The following is a 21,480-nucleotide window of genomic DNA, read 5'->3' as shown; positions in this document are numbered from 1 at the left end:
CGACTTAAAGACAGACTTAGGAATGGAACTCGTTTGTAATTTGGGGACTGCCTGTATTAACGTTAACTGGTGACATACTAATATCAACACTATCTTTGGTTTTCATTTTTCTTTAGTTTCCTGTAACCTGGTTCCCTCCTGGAGGAGTTTGCCTGTAAAGTACTACAAGGTCCCGTCACCCTCCCCACACTGCAGCCACAGACCCTGCTCTGCACTCTCAGCAGGGAGGACCCACACCCATATCCTTCCCTCTCCTTGGCCCCCAGAGAGAACCAAACCAACTCACTGTGGACTTGGAGGGCAGTGTTAGCCTGGTAGGTCCACCTTTCCTTTGCTGCAACAGAAACCACACTGATTAACACCTGTTCTTTCCCGAATTTCCATCCTGCTTATCTATTAATGCCACTCAAAGCGCCATCTTTGTTGTCTTGGTAGAGGTGACATGTTCATGCAGACCCTGAGACAAGGTTTGTGCACAGGTGGCTTACTAGAGAGGTAACCCCAAGAAGCACACGTAGGGGAGTGGGGAAGTGAGATGGGGAAGGGGAAGAGCCGTGGAGGGGCCTTGTCAAGCCAGCCCTCACTGGGGGCACAGGAGCCTAACACCACTGGGGAACTCTGGGGAATGGTGGAGAAGCCATGTCTCAGAGACACTCCACCCAAGGGGTGAGGGAGCTGGGGTACTTTTATACCCACTCTCATCAGTCATTGGCGGAGGCTGCTTCAGGAGTCTGGGGATGTGAATTCCTACCACACCTGCCCTGCTGTGCACACGTGTGTGTATGTACGTGTGGTCAGGCTCCCGCACGCTGAGATGGAGGGGCCTAGAGGGCAAGGGAGGACAGGCGCTGACAGTGACTGCTGCACATGGCACTGTGAGTGAGACAGTCCAGTCCTGGCCAGGCCCCGCGAGCTGTGTGACACGGAACCAGTTACTCTCCCTCTCTGTGCCTGTCTCTGATCATCTGGAAAGCAGTTGGTGATTATCCTGACCTCTTTGGGCTGGGAGGAGGAGTCAATGAGATTGAGGCTCACAGAGGTGGAAGTAATGGTCCCTGGGCTCTGCCGACCCGCCTCTGGCTGCACGTGGGGCAGGCTGGCCAAGGCCGGCCGGGCACTCACCAGCTCCTTCAGCTCCCGCTGCCGCTCGCACAGCTGCTCGTACATGCGCTTGCCCACATCCGTGCTCTCCAGGGTTGAGATGATCTGCAGTTGGGTGTCATTGTTGTCGATGATGTTGTATTCCAGCATCAGGCACAGGATCTGCCCGAGGACCAGAGACTCCTTAGGGCCTACCTGTGCCTACAGGGCAGCATGCTCTCTGAAGGCATGGATAGTGAAGCCCTCAGCCCGCCCCAATAGCCCCAAGCCCCGGAATGAGATCCTATAGCTAAGCACACCCTGCGTAGCCCACCGTTATTTTGAAAACTGGCAACCCAGCTCTCTTCTCTATTTCTGGAGGTGTGACATTGGACAGACGCCCCACCCCAGCTTCCCATATGCAAAATGGGATGATTAATGCACACAGAAGCCCTCCCTGGTCCCTGAGACCACGTCCCTCCTCTTCCTCACACGTATCACAGTTGAAATGAACACGTGTTGATGAAGGCCCATCTCTCCCGCTACGTTCAGTAGGGCCAGGCCTTCGCCTGCCTCGTATCTGCTGTGCCCAGCTCCTGCTGTCGCTCCTGGCTCCTGGAGGAACTCGGCAAACAGAGCGAAGTCGGCTGAGCAGCAGCAGGGATGCGTGGGGACGCAGCAGCACCTTACCTCCACCATGGTCTGGTTCCCTCGCAGCGCCAGGAGCATGCAGGGCCCCAGCTTGTTCTCTGCCAGGGACAGCAGGAACTTTTTGGTCTTGTAACAGGAGCCCATGAGGATATGCACCTGCAGGTGGGAAAACCCAGGTGAAGGAAGGGATGGAGACTGCCTGGGGCTGTGGCCGGGGGGCTGCCTCCAGCGTGCCAGGCAGAGGGAACACCAGAGGACGTTTAACAACCCACAACACCCTCTCTGAGCAACTAGATCTGAAACCATCACGGGGTCTCCTCTGGGGAAGCAAAGGGCCCCTTGGGGCTCTGCTGCCCTCTGGGCCTTTGGGTTCTCAGCTGTGCTGGAACCGAGCAGCCCTCTGTGCGAGAAGAGGCCGTGCCAAGGGACCCTGCTTCCCCTTCAAAGCCTTCACTCAGCTCTGAAAGGCATTCTGGGAGATCAGCTGCCCCTAGAAATCCGAGAACTGGCGAACACTGCTCCATCTTGGGTTAGCTGTTAGGCAGCCATTAAGACTGGCTTTCTTCCTGGCACATGTGGAGATGGGGACCCAAGGGCAAGTCCCCAGCCCACAGGGTTGGGAGAGGGCCCTGCACCCTACTGGTTCTCCTCCCACTTCATGCAACAGCATGTGCCCTTCCCCAGTTGGAAACAGCAGCCTCCTCAAGGAGGACTCTTCAGTGCCATGGGTCTCCACAGAAACAGTACGCTTCCCTCCCAGTGGCTGCCTGCCTCCCTCCCCGTGTGCACTTTTTTCCTGCTTCACCATTAACAACTCTGGCATACAAATGAGATCTCCCAGGCAGGGCCACTGCCAGCTCCCTGAGATCGCTCTCACATTCAGTCCCCCACTGAGGGTGAGGGGGGACCACCAGGTGTTGCCATGGTGAAGGCTGTGACGTCAAGCAGAGACAGAAAGCGGTGCAGGCAGGCAGGGGACAGGCACGCTTCCAGGACGAGGGTATTCAAAAGGATGTAGCAGGCAGCAGACAAGGAGTGGAGAAGGCGTGTGTAAGGAAAAGGATCTAAAAATAAGCCCCTTTCAAGACAGGCTCTCGAGCAGTGCCCCAATTTGTTGTCACTGCACCACGGTCCCCGCCAGGCTCACTGCGGAGGGCAAGCTGTGTGCCCTGTGCCCCTGATCTGGCCATCAGCAGAGACCAGAGTCATCTGCCATCATTTCCCACATCGCTGGCGCTGGCTCTGGCACCGACTGCCCCACCATCGCTATGGCAACCCCAGAGGCCTGGATAAGAAAAGCTGGAGTGCAGGTGGCTGAGTTACTATCCCAAGGTCACAGAGTTAGAGCGTGGCTGGGATGGCTTTGAACCCAGGTTTGGCCAACGCCACAGCTCATGCTCCCCCTGAGATATGTTAGCCTGGGAAAACAAGGGACTGGAAAGCAGCGCTGGGTGTCAGCAAGCGGAACAGCTGAGGACATCAGCTACTTGAGTGGAGCATCTGCCCTGGGGGAGAAGAGTCTGCTCCTTCTTTCAAGAGACAGCACTCCACCACTGGTTGCTGGGAGGCTCTAGACTGGGATGCGTGACCCCAGGCGAGTAACTGAGCCTCTTTAAGTCTGCTTCAACGCAGGGGTCCTTCACAGGCAGGGTTGTGATGGAGATTAAAAGAGAGAGAGCATGTGTTCAACACAGTGCCCAGCCCAAAGAAAGTGCCAAAGTTGATATGAATGTAGTTCCTGGTTCTGCGGCCACAAGTTCCTCAGCCATTAGGGGGTGATGGTCCTGATCCTGGTGCCTCACTATTAGGATTAAATGAGCTCATGGACTCACAGGGCCTTGTGGATCCCTGGTACACGCTAAGCACTCAATATCTCATAGGTAATCTTACGCCACGATTAACTGTGTGATCTCTGGTATTCAGCTGCCTCATCTGTAAAATGGGAATAATAGTAAGTAGCACCTCCCAAAGCTGTTGTGAGGCTGCACGAGATAACTCATGTCAAGTCCTTGGCTCAGTGCCTGCTTGGAAATGACAAGAATGAGTGACAGCCGTGGCCACTGTCCTCATCATCATCTCCATCTTCACCAGCAGCGTTGTTTTAGCCTGGAAATTCCCCAGGCTTGGCCACAGTCTGCCTGGGGCAGCTATTTCACAAGTCAGGAGAGGCAAACCCAGCACCCACTAGCAGCCCACTGGACTTGAGGCCCTGGGCCACCTACCATGCTGGCAAACAGTTCCCCGTCATCATCACAGGCTACCCCCCCAGGGCTATAGAGCTGGAACCAGCCATCTTTACCGGCCCGCACGCTCAGCAGGCACGAGTGGACCTGCAGGAGAGAGAGACACGATGTTGAGTTTCACGCAGACCCAGTGGCAACAGTGATATGGAATCCATTCATACACATGTTAAAGGCTCTGATACGGAATGCAGTAAAGAAACCAGTGTTAACAATTTAACTCAGCTATGCCCAGACTTCTTTGATTCCCCTCCCAGTTTTTTTTTTTTTTTAAAGAGAAAAATCCACTAAATTCCATGGAAGATATTCTGGGGGAAAGTGTGGTGTCCATAAACTGGGGGACTCCAGCCATCCCTCATCAGCTCCCGGGATGGTGGGCCAGGTTCTGGCTTGGATAGCTGCTTCAAATGAAGCCAGTCAGTAGCTGAATCAGGGCAGAGAGAGGCTCAAACAGCTCAGACTCAGCACCCTTTTCTCCTATACCTTCCCAGTGCTCTATGTCTGTGTGGGTGGGCATGTTTGTGCATGTATGAGTACATGTGTGTGCATGTGAGTGTGTTTGGGAGGAATTCCGCAGCCACCCTAGCCCCTGGTGTAACTGCAGAGAGAGAGAAAAACAAAGGTCTTTGTTTTCCATCCTTCTCCCCATCCTCAGAAGAAAGCTGAGAGGCGCCTGATCTTCTCCTTCAGGAGTTGATGACGGTTTTCTGCAGGAGCTGCTGACTCAGACACTCAGCTGATCACAACCCCACCCAGGTAAACAGAACACAAGGATGGGTGGGCTTTGACGTTCCCTTCAGAGTTGTAGGAACAGCAGTGTTAGCCTACCTACTTCAAAGAAATAAGGAAGCAAAGGAGGAGGAAAGTCTATTCAATAAATACAGCAAAAATTTAAAAGACAACTATGGCTTCATTTGGGGGCACTGAAGGTTCAGTTGTAGAATTCTCGCCTTCCATGTGGGACACTCGGGTTCAACTCCTGGCCAGTGCACTTCACGTGCGGCCACCACCAGTCTGTCAGTGGAGGCTTGTGTGATGCTATGATGCTAAACAGGTTTCAGGGGGGCTTCCAGACTAAGAGGGATTAGGAAGAAAGGCCAGGCAATCTACTTTTGAAAAATCAGCCAATGAAAAGCCTTTGGACCACAATGGTCTGATTCGCAACTGGTCACGGGGATGGCACAGGACTGGGCAGTATTTTGCTCCACTGTGCAAGGGGCTGCCATGAGTTGAGGCCCACTCCATGGCAGCTTACCACAACATGGCTTCATTTACGAGTGAGAAAGTAGGAGGGGAGAGAGAAAGGAAGAGTGAGGAGGGAAAGGAGGGAGAAAGAAACAATAGAGAAATAAGGGAAAGAGGCAAACAGGCAAGGGTATGAAAGGAAGGGGAACAAGGAAGGGCTGAGCTAGGGCCGGGGGGCGACGAGCCTCTGGAGGGTGGGCACTGCAGCTCAAAGGTACCTCCTGTCCTGACATGCAGCTCCCCTGGGTATCACGGACGTTACCCTGCCCTCAGAAATTTCTCTTCTGCCAGTTGGCTCTGCCTCTCTGCTCTAGGAAGCAACTGGTACCACTTTTATTTTCCAACATCAAAGTTTGTGTCTGAAATGAAGGCACCCTTTTCCTGGGGAGTTCTGTGTCTTCACACACAGCAAGGGATATCTAAGAAAACGCAAGATCACTGGTCCTTGACATTTCTGCTTTTTCCCATCGGCTGGAGATTTTGGAGCCAGGGTTTAGTATCACAGTGTTTTCGAGGGACATCCTTCTAGAACTACGTTTTCGGTGTGTCCTGAAGACACTGCATCAGAGCCACCTGGGAAGCTTGTTCAAAATGGAGATTCCTGGACCCACTCAACTGGAATCTCTAAGGGAGTCGGCTTTTGGAACAAGCCTGTCAGGTAGTTACGTTTGATAACCACTGATCTAGAATGTCTGGATCTTGGAGCTTGAAAAACTGGGCTCTGGGCCATGAAGACCTGTGATGGTTGGACACATGGTGGGACCTCAGTGTCTGTGTGCTCCCCGATTCCTTCTCTACTCCCCACTTACCCTCCTGCCCAAGACCGGCTTCTCCAGGCCCAAGACAAGTTTCATGGTCCAACCTTGATCCATGTAGCCAAGTCCAATCAGTTCAGCATCACCTCCTCTAGGAAGCCTCCCTGGATGGCTCCATCAGGAATACCTGGCTGTCCCTTGGCTGTTCCCCTGGCTGTCCATCCTCATCCTCCCTGCTCTGCATGGTGTAAATGTGTCCAGGTCTGTCCCCACCTGGGGGCCACATCATCATACATTCCGGAATGCATGGGCATAGAGAGGTGGGCCCTGAACTCCCCAAGGACAAGGCCAGGGACTGGTCATCTTTGCAGGTCTGGCCTGGCCAAGCGTGGATGCCAGAGAGCCGGCCACTAGCACAAGTCTGGAAGCAGACTTCCTGGGTTCATAAAATTGGGATAAATAGAACTTAGCTCCTGAAGTTTTTGTATGGATTACATGAGAAAAGGTATATGCATGGCAAACACTTAATAAGTGATACTTGCTGCTGCTACTATTGTTAGACTGTTGTTTTTGGGTGCCATCAAGTCGATTTTTGACTCATAGCAACCCCATGTGACAAAGCAGAACTGCCCTATAGGTTTTCTAGGCTGTAATCTTTATGCGAGCAGATCACCAGGTCTTTCTCCTGCAGAGTGACTGGCAGGTTTGAACCACCAATCTTTCGGTTAGCATCCGAGTACATAACTGTTGTGCTACCAGGGCTCCTTAATGGGATGGAAGGAGAAAGGCTCTGGGTTGACTTCCAAGTCCTCTCTAAATCCTTGCTCATTCATACCAGCTCTGGGGTGGAAGCTGGGCCTCGCCCTGGGAGCCCAGTTTTTTGGAGGGTCAGAGAGGCCCCTCAGGGAGGGCCTCGGCCTCCATGCACAGGCAGTAAAAACCAAGCTTGGTCCCAGGAACAGATTATTCTCTCAGCCTGCTAATCCACAGACCAGCAGGACCAGAGAGGTTCAAAGGCTGTCATGAAGCTGGTTGGGAGCTCCAGGCCAGGCCACCCCTGAGTCAAGGCCTCTGATCAGTGGAGAGACTGCCAGCCAGTGGAAAACCAATTCTGGTCAGCCGAGTTTACAGTAACAGGCTGATGTCATGGGCAGGCCCAGACACTCAGGGCGGGCCTCTGTTTATGCATGAGACTGGGAGCCTTTGCAAACAGTTCTGAGTACCAGTTGGTGACATGAGGGCCCCCTCCCCGACAGAGCCACAGGGGGGGCTGGGCTTGTGCCTGGTAGCGCCGGGAGGAGAAAGGCTCACCTCCTGCCGTGGGTCTTCTGCGAACCTCTGGATCACATACTTCAGTTCCCTGAAAGACACAAAGTAGGAGCTGAATCATCTGGGGTCCTGGCTGGGATGGGAGGGGTAGAGACCAGGGAAGGGGTGGAGAGAAAGAGGCAGCCCACAGAAGGACCAGGGCATGGGAGCAGGCGTCGCTGATGGGCTAGGTCACACGAGGCTGTCCCAGGATGTCCCAGGAAATGCGGCTGTCCCAGGAAATGCCGGGGGGGGGGGGCGGGGCGGGCTTGGACTCATGTAACAGGAGAACTCCCAAGAGGGGCTGGGATCTCATGGGCTCCCAGGATGTATGTGGACAGAGGAGGGGCCAGAGAAGGGCTGGTTGCTGAGGGCTGACCCCAGGACACAGGATGTGTGGGCTAAAAGAAGGTACTGCGGGAGTTGCCCAAACACTCACTGGGTGAACTTCTCGTGTGCGAGAGCTCTGTAACCAAAACAGAGGGAGAATGCAGTTAGCAGGGCCTCTCCAAACAGCACCATGTTCCAGAGATTTTCCTCTGGGAACAGTTAGTCTCTATGTCTGATTCCAAGGATGAAGAGGAAGCGAGAATGAAATCCCAACATTTTATCATTACTTGAAACTGGAAAACAAGGGCCCCTTTGACCAGGTGCTGGGTCACAGTAACAGGCTTAAGACATCCCCAGCCGCCATCAGGGGTGTACATAGTTGTATAGGAGCAGTGCTAACTCAGGGCATGTGGGCCACATGCAGGCACCAGGGACCCAGGTGTGTGTATTAATTGTTCCACAATTAAGATGTGGCCCTGTTAATCACCAGGCACTTCAGGAGGACCCCAGGGACCACTCCTCCACTCAAATTGCATCACGGGCTGCTCTCCAGCGCCCCTGACCTGCAGGGACAGCACTGCTGCCAATGACGCCATTGCTCCTTGGAGACGGCAGCCAGTCTCAGGAGTAGAATTTCTCCAGTCTTGGATCCTGGGGGCCCCTGAGACCCGCTAGGCCAGCAAATGGGGCAATTACTGAGTGTAATGTCCCCCTCCGAGAGCCATATTTCACAAACACGGGCTTGTTAATGGACTCCTGAGAGAGCCCCCGTGGCCTCCGGAGGCCTGGCTCTTCCATCTATCAAAACAGAGGCCTAGAGGCACGTTTGGGTCTGGTTACTTAGTCAAAGCCTGCTCCTGGGCATTACCTGCCAGACAGTGTCCCCCTGCCTTCCTGTGACAGATGCAGTAGTGGGGTAAGGCTGGCAAGAGGGTGCTGGGGGCCACTCCTGGCCACATTCAGTGTGGCACATAGCTCATGTGCACATGGGTGCAATTAGAGAGCTTCCAGCACATCCCATGAGGACACAATGCAGAGCCACAGGCATCACCTCCTGGTTTCCTCCATCGCCCTCTGGGAGGGGAAAGGTGGGCATCACCACTTCCATCTGACTCCTCATAAAGACCGTTAACTAGACTATGTGCAAGCCACAGTAGGAGGGGTCTATTTGCACCTTTATCTCAGAGAATCCCACCATCTCCTCACTCTGCAGGGGGCATGTGCTCCACAGGGTCCCCAGGTGGAGGACGTGGCCCAGCGAGCCAGGATCCACAGCTCCATCTCTGGCTTTTGGCCTGATCCTCCCACCATGAAAGGAATGGTCCCACTACCAATGCCTCAGTGGGCAACGGAGGTGTTTCTCGCTAGTTGGAGAGTTCCAGAAACCTGCATGAACTTACTCTTTGGGGAATGGAATGGGTTGAAGCAAGCTAGCCAGAGATGGTCTCCAGTCGTCGTAGTCCGACCTACATTGAGAGAGGGGAGGTTAGGCTTGCTGTGGACAAGGAGCGGTTCACAATGTACTGTCACGAACGGCAAGCAGCTGGGTGATGGTCTGGCAGAAAGGCCCGAATCCTTGGTCACTTTGCCCTGACTGTGCTGTGCATGCATCTAGTGTTTCCTGTGTGGCCGTGAGATGCCACAGATGCACGCTGTTCAGAGATTACCTACGGCAACAGGGTTCCATAACCTCCTGCCCCTGACTGAGCATCATGGTATCATTTTTCACACCCTCCTCTGAACTCTCGGGGGTTAGGTCGGCACTGCAAGGCCACGCTCACCTTTGACTAACCAGGACGGAGTGGAATATTATAGGCAGAGTCATCAAGTTACAGGCTGATAATGTCCCCATGGGTGCAAAAATTTGCACTTCTCTGGTATCTGAAAGGTTGGTGGTTCAAACCCACCCAGCAACACCATGGAAGACACAGGCCTGGTGATCTGCTTCCATAGATTACAGCCTAGAAAACCCCACAGAGTGGCTGTACCCTAACACGTAGGGTCTCCCAAGTCACAAAAACAACAACAAAAAAAGTTAGTGACTAGTTATTTGATGTACAGGTCAACCCTCCTGATTTATTGGATACTTCTATTCTTTCTTCCAGACAACAGCTTCTTTTTACATTTGATACTAATGACAATAACAGCAAAAATAATGATGTGAACAATAACAATAAATCAGTAGCAGCTATGGTTTTGCCGGCCCTTTCTACAGGCACTGCATTATGCTGAGGGCCTTGGACACCTCAGCTCGTTATTCTTCATAGCTGTGACGTAAACACGTTTAGCTTCACCGAACAGATGGGGAAAGTGAGGTTTGGGGAGGTTTGGCCAACAAGGCGTCACATCCAGGCTGGTCTGACTCCAGAGCCTTCACTCTCCCCTGCCCTGGCAGGCTGCAGCTGAGTCAGGAAGGGGACAAGGCTCAGTTAGAACAAGACAGCACCTACAGTGCCAGTGGGGCCAGGCCAGTCCCTGTGCTCTGAGTTGGTCCATCTTACTCCTTGACACCCTTCAACAAGGTAGCCTTTCTCTTGTGTCATGGGGACTGGAGGCCAGCGTTGGTAAGTTCTTCACCTAGAGTCACCACAGAGCAGGAACTGTGCTCTACCTCGGTTCAGTCAGGCACAGGGGTGTCATGCCTGTCCAGCCCCGGGAGACGACTGTCCAGTGTTAAAGCAACATTAACACCATTGTCAGTGACAGTTAACACTCCATGAGTCCCGCTCTGTGGACCAGACGCAGTGCCTGCTCATGGAATCTTTATAGCAACTCTACCCGAGTCCGTTTTCCAGATGAAGGTGGCTCGGTAACCAGACAGCCAGGCTCTACACCCTGCCCTGGAAGCTACACCCTATGAGACAGGAATTACAGGAATCCACATTTTACAGGTGGGCAAATTGAGGCTCAGAGATATACTGCAATTTGCCCTAAGCTCCCAAACGGGAAAGTCAAGATTTGATGTCAGATGCTTCTAAGGCCATGATGTGTGCTCTCTCCATTGAACTCTGGAGCCTTCCCTGAGCCATCTGTGCACCTAGATGCTGCATTTATAATGAATCCTGCTGACCGGGATCCCTCAATCTCATCTCTCTGGCTTCGGGGATTGCTGAAAAGCAAACTCAGAGGTAGTATAGTACATTCTTACCAGTTCAGAAACTCACTGGCCGTTGTCAGCCAAGCTGAGCACCTCCAAAGTCCCAGACCCTAATCCTCACACGTGGAGTAAGCGGTGGCCACACCAGTCCCTGCCCAGGCTGCAGAACAGCCCCTACTATTCTTGTACCCAGCCCTGGGCAGGGGGTGGGGGTCTTGCATTTACTTCCGGACCCTGATGTTGGACGCAGGCCTGGTGGATAGTTGGCACTCGGAAAGGACTGCTGAACCACAGGCCCAGCACCCTCAGGGACTCAGCCACGAGGGCCGCCACCAAAGCTGGGGACAAGGACCATGAGAGGATCCGAACCCTCCGCCTGCTGGCCAAATTGGGTGAGGGGGTACTGCAGTCAGAACCCCCAGATAGCCAGCACTGCCCAAGAGAAACCCGCAGGCACTCAGGCCAGCCTGGGCAGAGATGGGCCTGGTACCAGGCCTGATTCTGGGGCTCACGATCCCTGATCTCTCCTTGTTCAGAGGTCAGTGTCTCTCAACCTTTTTTCAACACCATCCCCCCAGGAGCCTCGCAGACATTTGAGACCAGACAGAAGTGACCAGAGCCAGAGGACCTGGGTGAGGAACACAGAAGGCTGAGTGGGGCCCAGGCCATCTCTGTCCCACCCCCACCTGCCACCGAGCAACACTGCTTCAAACGTCCCTTTCCATCTCTTGGCCAGGCTGTCGCAGCTATCCCTGAGACAGTTTTCTAAACCCTAAAACATCCTCCTTCCCTGCTTCAAGCTCCTGATGTTTCTTCTCGGCAGAGCTGGGGCATTTGGGGTGGGCTGTTTTTCACCCAGCAGGACGCTCCTAAACAGAACGGGACGTTTCCCATCCTGGCTCCCGCCCTCTAGATTCCAGTAATGCCTCCCAGGCATTAGGACAACCTCAAATCCGTCTAAGAGTCCCTGGGTGGTAGAAATGGTCAAGTGCTTGAGTACCAGCCGAAAGGTTTGCAGTTCAAACACCCAGAGTAGCCTCAGAAGACTGGCCTGGCCATCTGCTTCCGAAAGGTCACAGCCTTGAAAACCCTATGGGACAGTTGTACTGTGCACATACGGAGTTGCTATGAATTGGAACTGACTCGATGGTGACCAACAACAACAAATCCGTCTGGACTTTTCCTGAAGATCCCTAGATGTGGCACTTCCTGCAGCTAAGCTCTAGCCCATCAAGGCCTCTCCCGACAAACAGCTAGATGTGGGCTGATGAGACAAGAGCAGAACGCGCCCTGCCCCAGGATGGAGGCTCTCTTCCTCTGCTGTTATTAAATCAACAACACATCTCAGTAGCATCGGAAAATAAAGGAAAAAGCCAGTTGCTATCGAGTCGATTCTGACTCCTGGCGACCCCATGTGTGCAGAGTAGAACTGCTCCATAGGGTATTCAAGACTGTGACCTTTCAGAAGCAGGTCGCCAGGCCTGTCTTCCGAGGTGCCTATGGGTGGGTTTGAACTGCCGACCTTTTGGTTAGTAGGTCAGGCACCACCCAGGGGCTCAAAATAGAGGCAACACAGTCATAAGCAACTGCCCTGCGCCAGGTGTGTCCAATGTGGAAGGTACTGGGTACTCTAAGGCCCCAGGGCAGCTATGTTGTGTCTACAATCCAGCTGGGAGCTGCAGCTCAGAGAGGACGAGTAGCTCGCCAGGTCACAGCTAATAGGTGGCACCACTGGGACTTGAACCTAGGACTGTCTGACTGCAAATGTGTACTTTTACCTGCGTCTCACACTTTGGAGCCTTCAGACTGCTAGGGATGTTTGGATCCAACATGTTGGAGGCCCTCTAATGAGCCAGTGACGCCAGCCACCAGCAGGGTTAGAGAAGGAAAATAGTTATTAGGGAGCCAATGATGGCCCAAATGGTAGCCTGAGTGCCCCCAAGGTAAAAGAGGCTTCCGGAAACATAAACTCTGCTTTGTGGAGACCTCCGGGCAGGGTGTGAGCTGCTGCTCAGAGCAAGGAAACTGCCAGTTGCCCTGGCTCCCCCAGCCCATCAGTAGCTCCTCCTGGGCTCCCGCCATGAGCCAGCCTGACGATGCCCTGGACCCTGGTCCCAGACCCCCACCCACGCAAAGCCACAGCTGCCCATGCTCTGGCAGCTGGGCCATGTGGGAAAGCAGGAGGTCTGGGAGCAAACCAAGAAGAACAGAGTCCTCATTCACGAATGTGTTTATGAAGAAGAAGAAAAAAAAAAGTGTGTCAACTGCATGATGAAACTCAAATCCTTAGTGCTTAATGAAAAATATGAGTCAGGACCCAAGACAGCATAAGGTCTGGGAGTTCACAGCGTCTGCAGAAAGCAGTGGAGCCAGGGCACGAGAGGGACAGCATGAGTGATGCTAGCATGGCGGTCCCTGCTTTGACCCAAGCCAGGAGCCCCTGTGAGGACCTCGGGGCCATGGCTCACCTGCCCCTGGGGGGTGGGGTGACCACCACTGCTGGGTGCAAGGAACTCAGAAGGCCATGGGTTCTTGTAGATGGAGTTTGGAATTTCCTCCGCTGCTGTCCCTCTGCTACTGGAACCTGGGACCAAGCAGTTACTAACCATGAAGGCGGCTCCACCCTCTCCTCTCTGGGTACAAAGCAAGGGCTCAGAGAACAAGGGCATCCTAGGTCCCTCCCAGCCTGCTTCTCCAGCTCACTGGCACCTACCAGCCCTGAGCCACTAGGGCAGCAGTGTGAACATGAGCGAGGTGAACAAACACCACATGACAACAACCCAGGGACTCTGAGAAGCCCCCACCAGTGACAAGCACCTGGGGGCCAGGTCTGTAAGCAGCCACAACCCAAAGTGAGGGCCTCCTGACTATATGTGGGTGTCACGCGCTAGGCTGGTGTGAGGATACCATTATACCCCGGATCCCTTTGAAAAGCCAGGGACTACCACCAACTGCATCTAAATACTCAAACATGTAGATTTGGGGCCTCCCAAGAGTAGACACAGCTCTAATCTGAAGGGAAGGGTTTGTGGGAGTGAGAGGGGCATCTGCTGAGGCCCTCTAGTCCCAGGCCAGCCCATGGAGCTGCACGAAGCTCAGTGTAGCTACAGGGAGTGGCTGGGGGTGCCCTCAAACTGAGGCCTCAGGCACAAGCGCGTGTGAGTTTGAGACAGGTCTGAGGAGGTGCGGAGGGGGATGGTGGAACTGGAAGGGCTCTTGGGTGTCCTCGAGGATGAAGGATACCCCCTATTCTAGAATCACATACCTGGAGCCCAGAGAGGGGCAGAGAGGGGCCCAAGCCACCCAGCTCAGAACTGGCATGTCCCACAGTAGACCCTGGTCTCACCTAGAGCTTCCCCACCAGCCAGGCTTGTGCTGAGCCCAACCCCACACTCTGCCCTCCCTCCTCCCGCTGCACCCCACCCTCCCTTTGCACCCTGCCCTCACTCTGCACCCTACCCTCCCTCTGCACCCCACCCTCCCTGCCCAGGACAAGGTAGAAGGATTGCAACAATCTGGGAAATTCCAGAAGGGCCATTCTCCAAACAGATACTTCCCTTTACAGATGACCTACCCCCCCCCAACCACAGACATGTACAACACAATGTGTGCACACAAGCTCACAATGAACAAACATGCACAACCACACACACAACTTCCATACATACCCACACACTAGACCCGCCATCCAAGTACACAGGTGCAGACACTCACACAAAACACACACAATCTCTCATGCCGCACATAGACAAGCGTGCATGGACCATACAACACACTTACTCATTGCCTGGCTCACATGCATACTTACATATACACACAGAAACACAGATTCTACCTCCTGTGAACACTCATACCCAACAAGCGTGCACCCACAGCTGTCTGTGCATACACCCAGCATGACTGCCCAGACACAAGCCCACACTTGTGCACTCAAACACACACACACACACTCAAAACAAACATACAGGCACCCATAGACATCTACTCAGCCCTTGACACACAAGCCCACTTCCAACTACTATAGATACGCTCGTGCTATCATCCCCACACCCAGAGCCACTTATATATACACACACAGACACCCACAAACTCAGAATGAGCTCACACACCTACACAATGTGCAGATATTTGATACTCATGGAAACACGTGGCACCCAGGGGCTCATGCGCATCATGTTAGATGTGTGCAGACACACACACACATCTTGTGCACACACGTTTGTACATGTACCACACACACATGCACAGACATCATGCATAAATGTATACATACAGCCACACACGTTCTCGCACACAGCATGTTCATAGCTATACACACACTCAGAGCCACTTGGGTACACACCCAAAACAGGTGCCTTCATATACTTGTACAAGAACTTGTGCTCACACACACAACCCAACACAAGCGTGCATCCATGCACCCAACCACACCCACCCTTGCATATACCTCCAACCACCCAGCTGCAAAGCCCCTGCCCCCTGCTGGTGGCACCTGGCCAGGGGACACTCACAGCAGCTTGAGGATCTCCACGTAGCAGCCGAGCGTGCGGTCAGCCTGGGGGCCCAGCTCGATGCTCATGGTGCTGCAGGCGGGGCTGACCATGAGGCAGTCGATGAGGTTGGGCTCGCTGTCATTGCCTGTGCTGGCTGTCAGCGCCGGCGTGGCAGTGCTTGTACGCTCCACCTCCACATGGATCTCGCTGGAGGCCACAACCACCGACTTGAGGCGCGCCTCGGACAGCGTGGCTTCCTGAGACACCAAGTCCGGGCTGGGGTGCAGAAGGCGCAGGGGTAAGGTGGGCTTCCGGTCGCATGGCTGCTGGCAGCCATTCCGGATCTCCTTCAGGCTGGGGGAGTTGTCACGGCTGGGGGGAGAGACGGGAGAGGGTACATGAGTCAGGTGCCCACCCACCTGCCCACGGCCACTGGGAAAGTCCTAAAAGCTGTGAGGCACGAGCTGATGAGCGCTTATGATGCACCCAGCACCCTGCTAAGTGCCTCCCGAAATCCCCATGACAACCCTATGCAGCAGTACCAATACTATCCCCAATGGACAAATGAGGAAACTGAGGCTCAGCCCAGGTGGAGTGGCTTGCTCACAGTCTTGGGATAAAATGTGGAGATGGCATTCAAACCCAGGCTGTCTGCCCCTAAAGCCCGTGCTGTAGTCCAGCACATAGTAAGTGCTCAGTAAATACGTCTGAATGAATGAGCAAGTGTTAGTCTTTGTGCTATACCGAGGAGGCCCTTGGCATTCACCTCCACTGACATGCCTTCCCGGGATACCTCCCTGATACACCTATGAGACCTACTATGCGATTTGCCTTCTAGTTGCTTCCTGTAGTCTAGCTGTTGCCCCCAAACCTGATGCTGCAGTGTCCTCTAGCTCTATGCTCCCCACCCCCATCCCCACCCTCCACCCCAGGTGAGAAAGCCCAGGATTCCCCTCTGCATGGAAAGTCACTTCCATGGGACCCCAAAGCCCACCATTCCAGTCTGGGCCCTTAGTACACAGGTCCCTCCTATCCTCAGAGCCTAGGCATCCCCATCCCTCTTGGCTCAACCCTCAAGTCATCTGACTGCTTTTCACAAGGTGTTAATAGGTGTTAATTAAGAAAAGGGCTCTGTGGCATAATTAATGTCAAATTTGTTTGGGAATTGCTGAGCTACATACAATTAGATTAGGTCTCTCTGTGGCAGGACTTGTCAGGGCCTTGGGCCTGGTTAAAGTGTGTCCTCTCACGGAATACTTCCACATGTGACCCACCACCCGGGAGACACACCATAATAGATAGTCATACCAGCATGGGGTCAGGTGTTGATGCCTCTGGGCTCCTGCCATTACAAGCCCTTCTGGTTATCTCTGGAAGGGGTGTAGTACTGCCACGTGTTACAGGTGTGGAAAATATGCTCCTAAGTGGATGGGCTGAAACTTGAAACCACGACTCTCTGAGCACAAAGCCCAGGTTCCTCATCACACTGGCTTTTCAGAGCCTCTGAGAGCCTGTTCAGGGCCACCACCCTCCCCCTGCCCCGCCCCAAGAAGTCTTCCCTGATTTCTTCTAACTGCCTCCTTCTCGTTTCTGCCCTGAGCTCCTTCTAAACCAAGGATTTCCAACTCTGGCCTGACACCTGTCTCCCCCGAGGCATTTCTAAGCATCCCAAAGACCAGAACAATTCAATAGGGGATGTCAGCGACTGTTATAGCTGCCCCAGTGGGTGCCAAGGCTGAGACTCACTGCTCTACAGATGCAGAGCACAAGGGCCTGATTGAAAGCAGCTGCTCTCCCTTCCCTCCCATGTGCCCTGCACGTCCTGTGCGTAAGGACTGGGTCATGCTGCTGGCATTCTGCGTGGTAGCTCCAAGGACCCTGCAGGCAACAGCACCCAAAGCAGAGGGCCTGGATTCATCCAGCACATTTGATGGCCAGGCTGGGTGTTTAACAAACACACTTTCAACTTTGCTTGGGGGAGGGGCCCACCGGCTGAAGTCTATGGCTGATGGAGAATTGTGGGTGGTCCGTGGAGGAGAGGTGGCCTAAGTATCTCCAAGGGTTCAGATCTGTTTGGTTACCAAAATGCTCGGCACTCCATTTCCTTTGTTTGCCTTTGCTGGGCTTTCAGAGTGGATTTTCAAGGCTGTTTGGCTCAGATGGGTGATTTTCCAGAGAGCCATGCTAACCTGGGTCAAGCTATCTGTTCTTTTGTATGTGAGTACATCTTATACCCTCAAGAGCGCTGGGGATGGCCCCCACAGGGCATCACGGGGTTTTTATCATGGGGGGACCAACCAGCGGTGCGGGATGGACCTAAGCCTGTGAAGCTGCCTGGCAGCACTTGGGCCCTGAGAGCTACTTCCTGGAGGAGCTCAAGATATCAGTGGTAACCCAGAGAACGTCGACACTGATGTGGGCTCTGAGCTGGGAGCCCACCGGTCCGTCCTTTCCCCATCCCCTCCCAGGCCTCCATTCTGGGACCTCTTGAAACAGCTGCCAGGCTTGTCCTTCCCCTCCAGTCCATCCTCCAAAGCCAAACGGGACCCTGGAAAACTAAAATCTCATGATGTCCGTCCTGTACTTAAAGCCCATCCACAATTCTTCAGCACTCTTAGAATAAAAACTCTGAGCTTTAAACAAAGCAGTCCCTAGGTGCTGCAAATGGTTTATGCATTAGGTTGTTAACCAACAGGTTGGAGGTTTGAGTTCACCCAGAGGCACCTGGAAAATTAGTCACTGGATATTCTATGGAGCAAAGCTCTACTGTGATATGCAGGGGTGGACGGCAACTGGTTCATTGCCCTGCTACTCAGACTGGCCTATGTATCCACAGCGCAGGCATCACCAGGAGCTTGTGGGAAATGCAGAGTCCCAGGCCCCACATAGGCCTGAATCTGAACCTGCCTTTTAGCACGACCCCAGGTGAGCCTCGGGTCTGAGAAGCTCAGCTCTGCCAGCCTCTCCGGGCCTGGACCTATCTCTCCTCCATCTTTGCCCGTCACTTCTCTTCCCTCTCTGCCCCAGCCACACTCAAGTCCCTTCAGTTCTTTCCTGCAGTGGGCCTCAACCTTTAGTGTGTAATGGAATCACTACGGAGTTTGTTAAGAATGTCCAGGAACCCGCATTTTAAAGAAATAACCCGGGTGGTTCTGAAGCAGGTGTTCAAGGGCCATAGAGACAAAAATGTGACCAGTTGACAAGGCTGCCTCAACTGCCTGGCTTTTGCAGATGCCATTCTCTCAGCCTGGATTACCTCCTTGCTAACAGCCAGGGGTGGGGATGGGGGTCTCCCTTCCTGGAGGAGCATTCCCAAACCTTCCCCGAGAGCAGGGGTTCTCAACTCTGGCTGCACAACAGACTCTTCTGGGGAGATTTCAAAAAATACTGATGCCCGGGCCCCAGTCCATCCCAAGTAAGTCAGAATTGCAGAGTGTGGGGCTGGGACATGCTTATTGTTTTCTCTTTTTTTTTTTTTTTTATTGAAACATGACCAGCGGTATGCTGGTAAATGCCTAACAACTAAATTGTTCAGGAAAAAGAAACCCTGATTTGTAGTGTGCCCAGTTCCATGGTGTAACTAACCCACCATGATCTGTGACACCGCTAGGAGTGGAGTTGAGAGAGATGCCACAATCGGTTCCCATGGGCCAGTGTGAGCAGCTCCTGTGGGCCAGTGTGAGGGGCTCCAGCTATCCCTGCCATCACTCACATACAACACAGAGCAGAAATCTTAGGTGCAGAGCTCAATGACTTTTCATGCAAACTCCTGTGTAGTAACCACCCAGATCAGGGGTTGTCAGCCTCGGCACTATTGACATTTGGGGCCAGATAGTTCTTTGTGGTGGGGGCTGCCCTGTGCATTGTAGAATGTTTAGCAGTATCCCTGTCCTCAACCCACTAGATGCCAGTAGCAACTCCTCACCAAGTTGGGGCAATCAAAAATGTCTCTATACACTACCAAATGCTCCCCAGGGAACAAAATTACCCCAGTCGAGAACCACTACCCTAGATTAAGACGTGATACATTTCCATGAACCCAGAAGGTTCCATGAGCCTCATGCTTTCCCCCAACTCTCCCCTCCCTTCACCCCAGGGGCAGCCACGACGCTGGCCTCTGTCACCACAAATTAGTCTTCCCTGTTCTTGAACTTCATGTAAATGGAGTCACACAGGGTGTACCTTTTGGGTCTGGCTTCTTTTGCTCAATATTATCATGTCTGTGAGATTTATCCAATAGTTTACGCACACAGCACTAGTTCAATCATTCTCACTACTCTACAGTATTTCTTGGTGTGAACAGGTCACAATTTCTTTATCTATTCTACTGCTATAGGGCATTTCAGTTGAGGTTGTTTAGTTTTTCGCTATCACAAATCATGCTGCCATAAACATTCTTGTCTGTGTCTTTAGGTGAATATACCAAAATACATGCAGGAGTGGAACTGCTGGGGCCTAGGGCAAATGCAAGGAGCCCTGGTGGTGTACCAGTTAAGCACTCGGTTGCTTACCAAAAAGCTGGCAGTTCAAACCTATCTGTGGCTCTGGGGAAGAAAACACCTGGCAATCTGCCCCCGTAAAGATTAAAGCCTGGGAAGCCTATGGGGCAGTTCCACTCTGTCATATAAGGTCACTATGAGTGGGAACTGACTCTACGGCACACAACACCAGCAACAACAGGGTATACGTATATTGAACTTCACATTCTTATTTTCTAAAACCATACCCCAAACAAACAAAAAAACCTGTTGCTATCAAGTCGATTTCAACTCATGGCAACCCATGTGTTAGAGAATTGCTCCACAGGGTCTTCTTGGCTGTAATCTCAATGGAAGCAGACTGACAGGCCTTTCTTCTGTGGCACTGCTGGGTACGTCTGAGCTGCCCATCTTTAGGTTAGTAGTTGTGTGCAAACCATTCGCACCACCCAAGGACCTTGAATGCAGGCAGAGTGAGACTCACTGCCCCAACTATGCCTCTGGCTCCTCTTGTCACAGACCCAGTCACGTGGCATTGTAACAACAGCTTGCTTAGCTGTCCCTTCTCTGCCACAGAACAAGCTCTGTGAGGGTCAGGGCTGACCTGGCTGGTTCACTTTCATACCCTCAGTGCCTGGCCCATAATAGACCTTCAGTAAATGAATGTTGAGTGCAGAAAAGAAGGCTCAAGGGCTAACTGTTGCTGATCTGCTCTATTATCTGTGTGCAGTTCCTCATTCTGGTTCTTTCCCACCTCTGACCTTTTCTCAGTGGTAGAATTCCCTGTACAGGGCCTAGGGTGGGGCCTGGGAGAGATTTCCAGTCTCTGGGGCCTGCTTCCTGCCCCGAGTTGGGGAAGCCCTGCTCCAGGGTGGCCTGTGGGGCCTTGGAGACACAGAAGGGAACCTTGCGAGATGCTGTTTTCTGCTCCTGCTCCGTTTCCGCTCTAGTCTCAGCTCAGGTGACCACAGGCCCAGGAAGGCTGAGATGAGTCTGAGAAGAGGATGGAAGCCAGCCTGTGTTTGAAATGCATAAAAAGGCAGGGCTTGCTTGGCTAAGGGTAAGTGACCATCAGGGTGCCTTGGACAGTTTCACAGGTCGTGCACTGCCCAACTCTAGCAGTGCCAGGCACACCGAGGTCCCTTAGAGCCGTGCAGTGGACCACTTGCATGACAGGATGGGCGGCTGTAGCAGACATAGTCATCCCTGCACATCAGATCCCCTCCAAGGACCCCAGAGGTCACTGCACAGAGTTTCACAAAACTAATGACATCTTGCATCACTCTGCACCCCAGGGTTGGCCCTCAACCAGTGAGAGGCAGGAGCTGAAGGATAATGGCCCCAGTGTCAACATCCTCTGTGGGACGACTCTGACCCCTGTCCCATACACAGACCCACACCCGCTGCCCACAACCGGCACCTGCTTACTAACATACTTTGCTGTTGTCCTGCCTCCTGTCTCCCTCCCATGCTTCCCGAAATCATCTCCGTAATAAGCTCCTGCAACCAAATCCTGGTCTCGGGGTTTGCTTTTGGGGGATCCACCACCTGGCTCCATTTGCTCCATTGGATTGTTTTTACAGCATTTCTCACCATCTGACACAATCCTGCATATGTGCGTGAATGTTATCTCCCTCTGGCGAAGTCTAAGCTCCATGAGGGCAGGCCATTTGTGGTCTGTTTACTCCCCAGCATCTGAAACAGTGCCTGGTACACAGCAGGTGCTCAATACACATATGCAAACCAGGGGCAACACTCCATGTTTTCAAAGACAACATGAAAGGGGAGTAAACACTATCACCA

General features: G+C 53.2%; 1 protein-coding gene across 2 annotated transcripts in view; it reads right to left on the bottom strand.

Annotated features, from left to right (window-relative positions):
* CMIP (c-Maf inducing protein) overlaps positions 1-21,480 on the bottom strand; it is a 250,600-nt gene that overhangs the window by 13,003 nt on the left and 216,117 nt on the right. For both annotated transcript variants that reach the window (XM_049864728.1, XM_049864729.1), the window contains 8 exons: positions 15,218-15,571; positions 9,010-9,075; positions 7,719-7,745; positions 7,283-7,331; positions 3,954-4,061; positions 1,771-1,887; positions 1,123-1,263; positions 287-334 (listed from right to left, as the gene is read on the bottom strand). In XM_049864728.1, the coding sequence (XP_049720685.1) occupies positions 287-334; positions 1,123-1,263; positions 1,771-1,887; positions 3,954-4,061; positions 7,283-7,331; positions 7,719-7,745; positions 9,010-9,075; positions 15,218-15,571 (910 nt within the window). The remainder of the gene's footprint in view (positions 1-286; positions 335-1,122; positions 1,264-1,770; positions 1,888-3,953; positions 4,062-7,282; positions 7,332-7,718; positions 7,746-9,009; positions 9,076-15,217; positions 15,572-21,480) is intronic.

Source organism: Elephas maximus, chromosome 21 (assembly GCF_024166365.1).
Source record: "Elephas maximus indicus isolate mEleMax1 chromosome 21, mEleMax1 primary haplotype, whole genome shotgun sequence".
In the NCBI taxonomy this organism is placed as follows: Eukaryota; Metazoa; Chordata; class Mammalia; order Proboscidea; family Elephantidae; genus Elephas; species Elephas maximus.
This window is presented reverse-complemented; position numbering and strand designations above follow the sequence as displayed.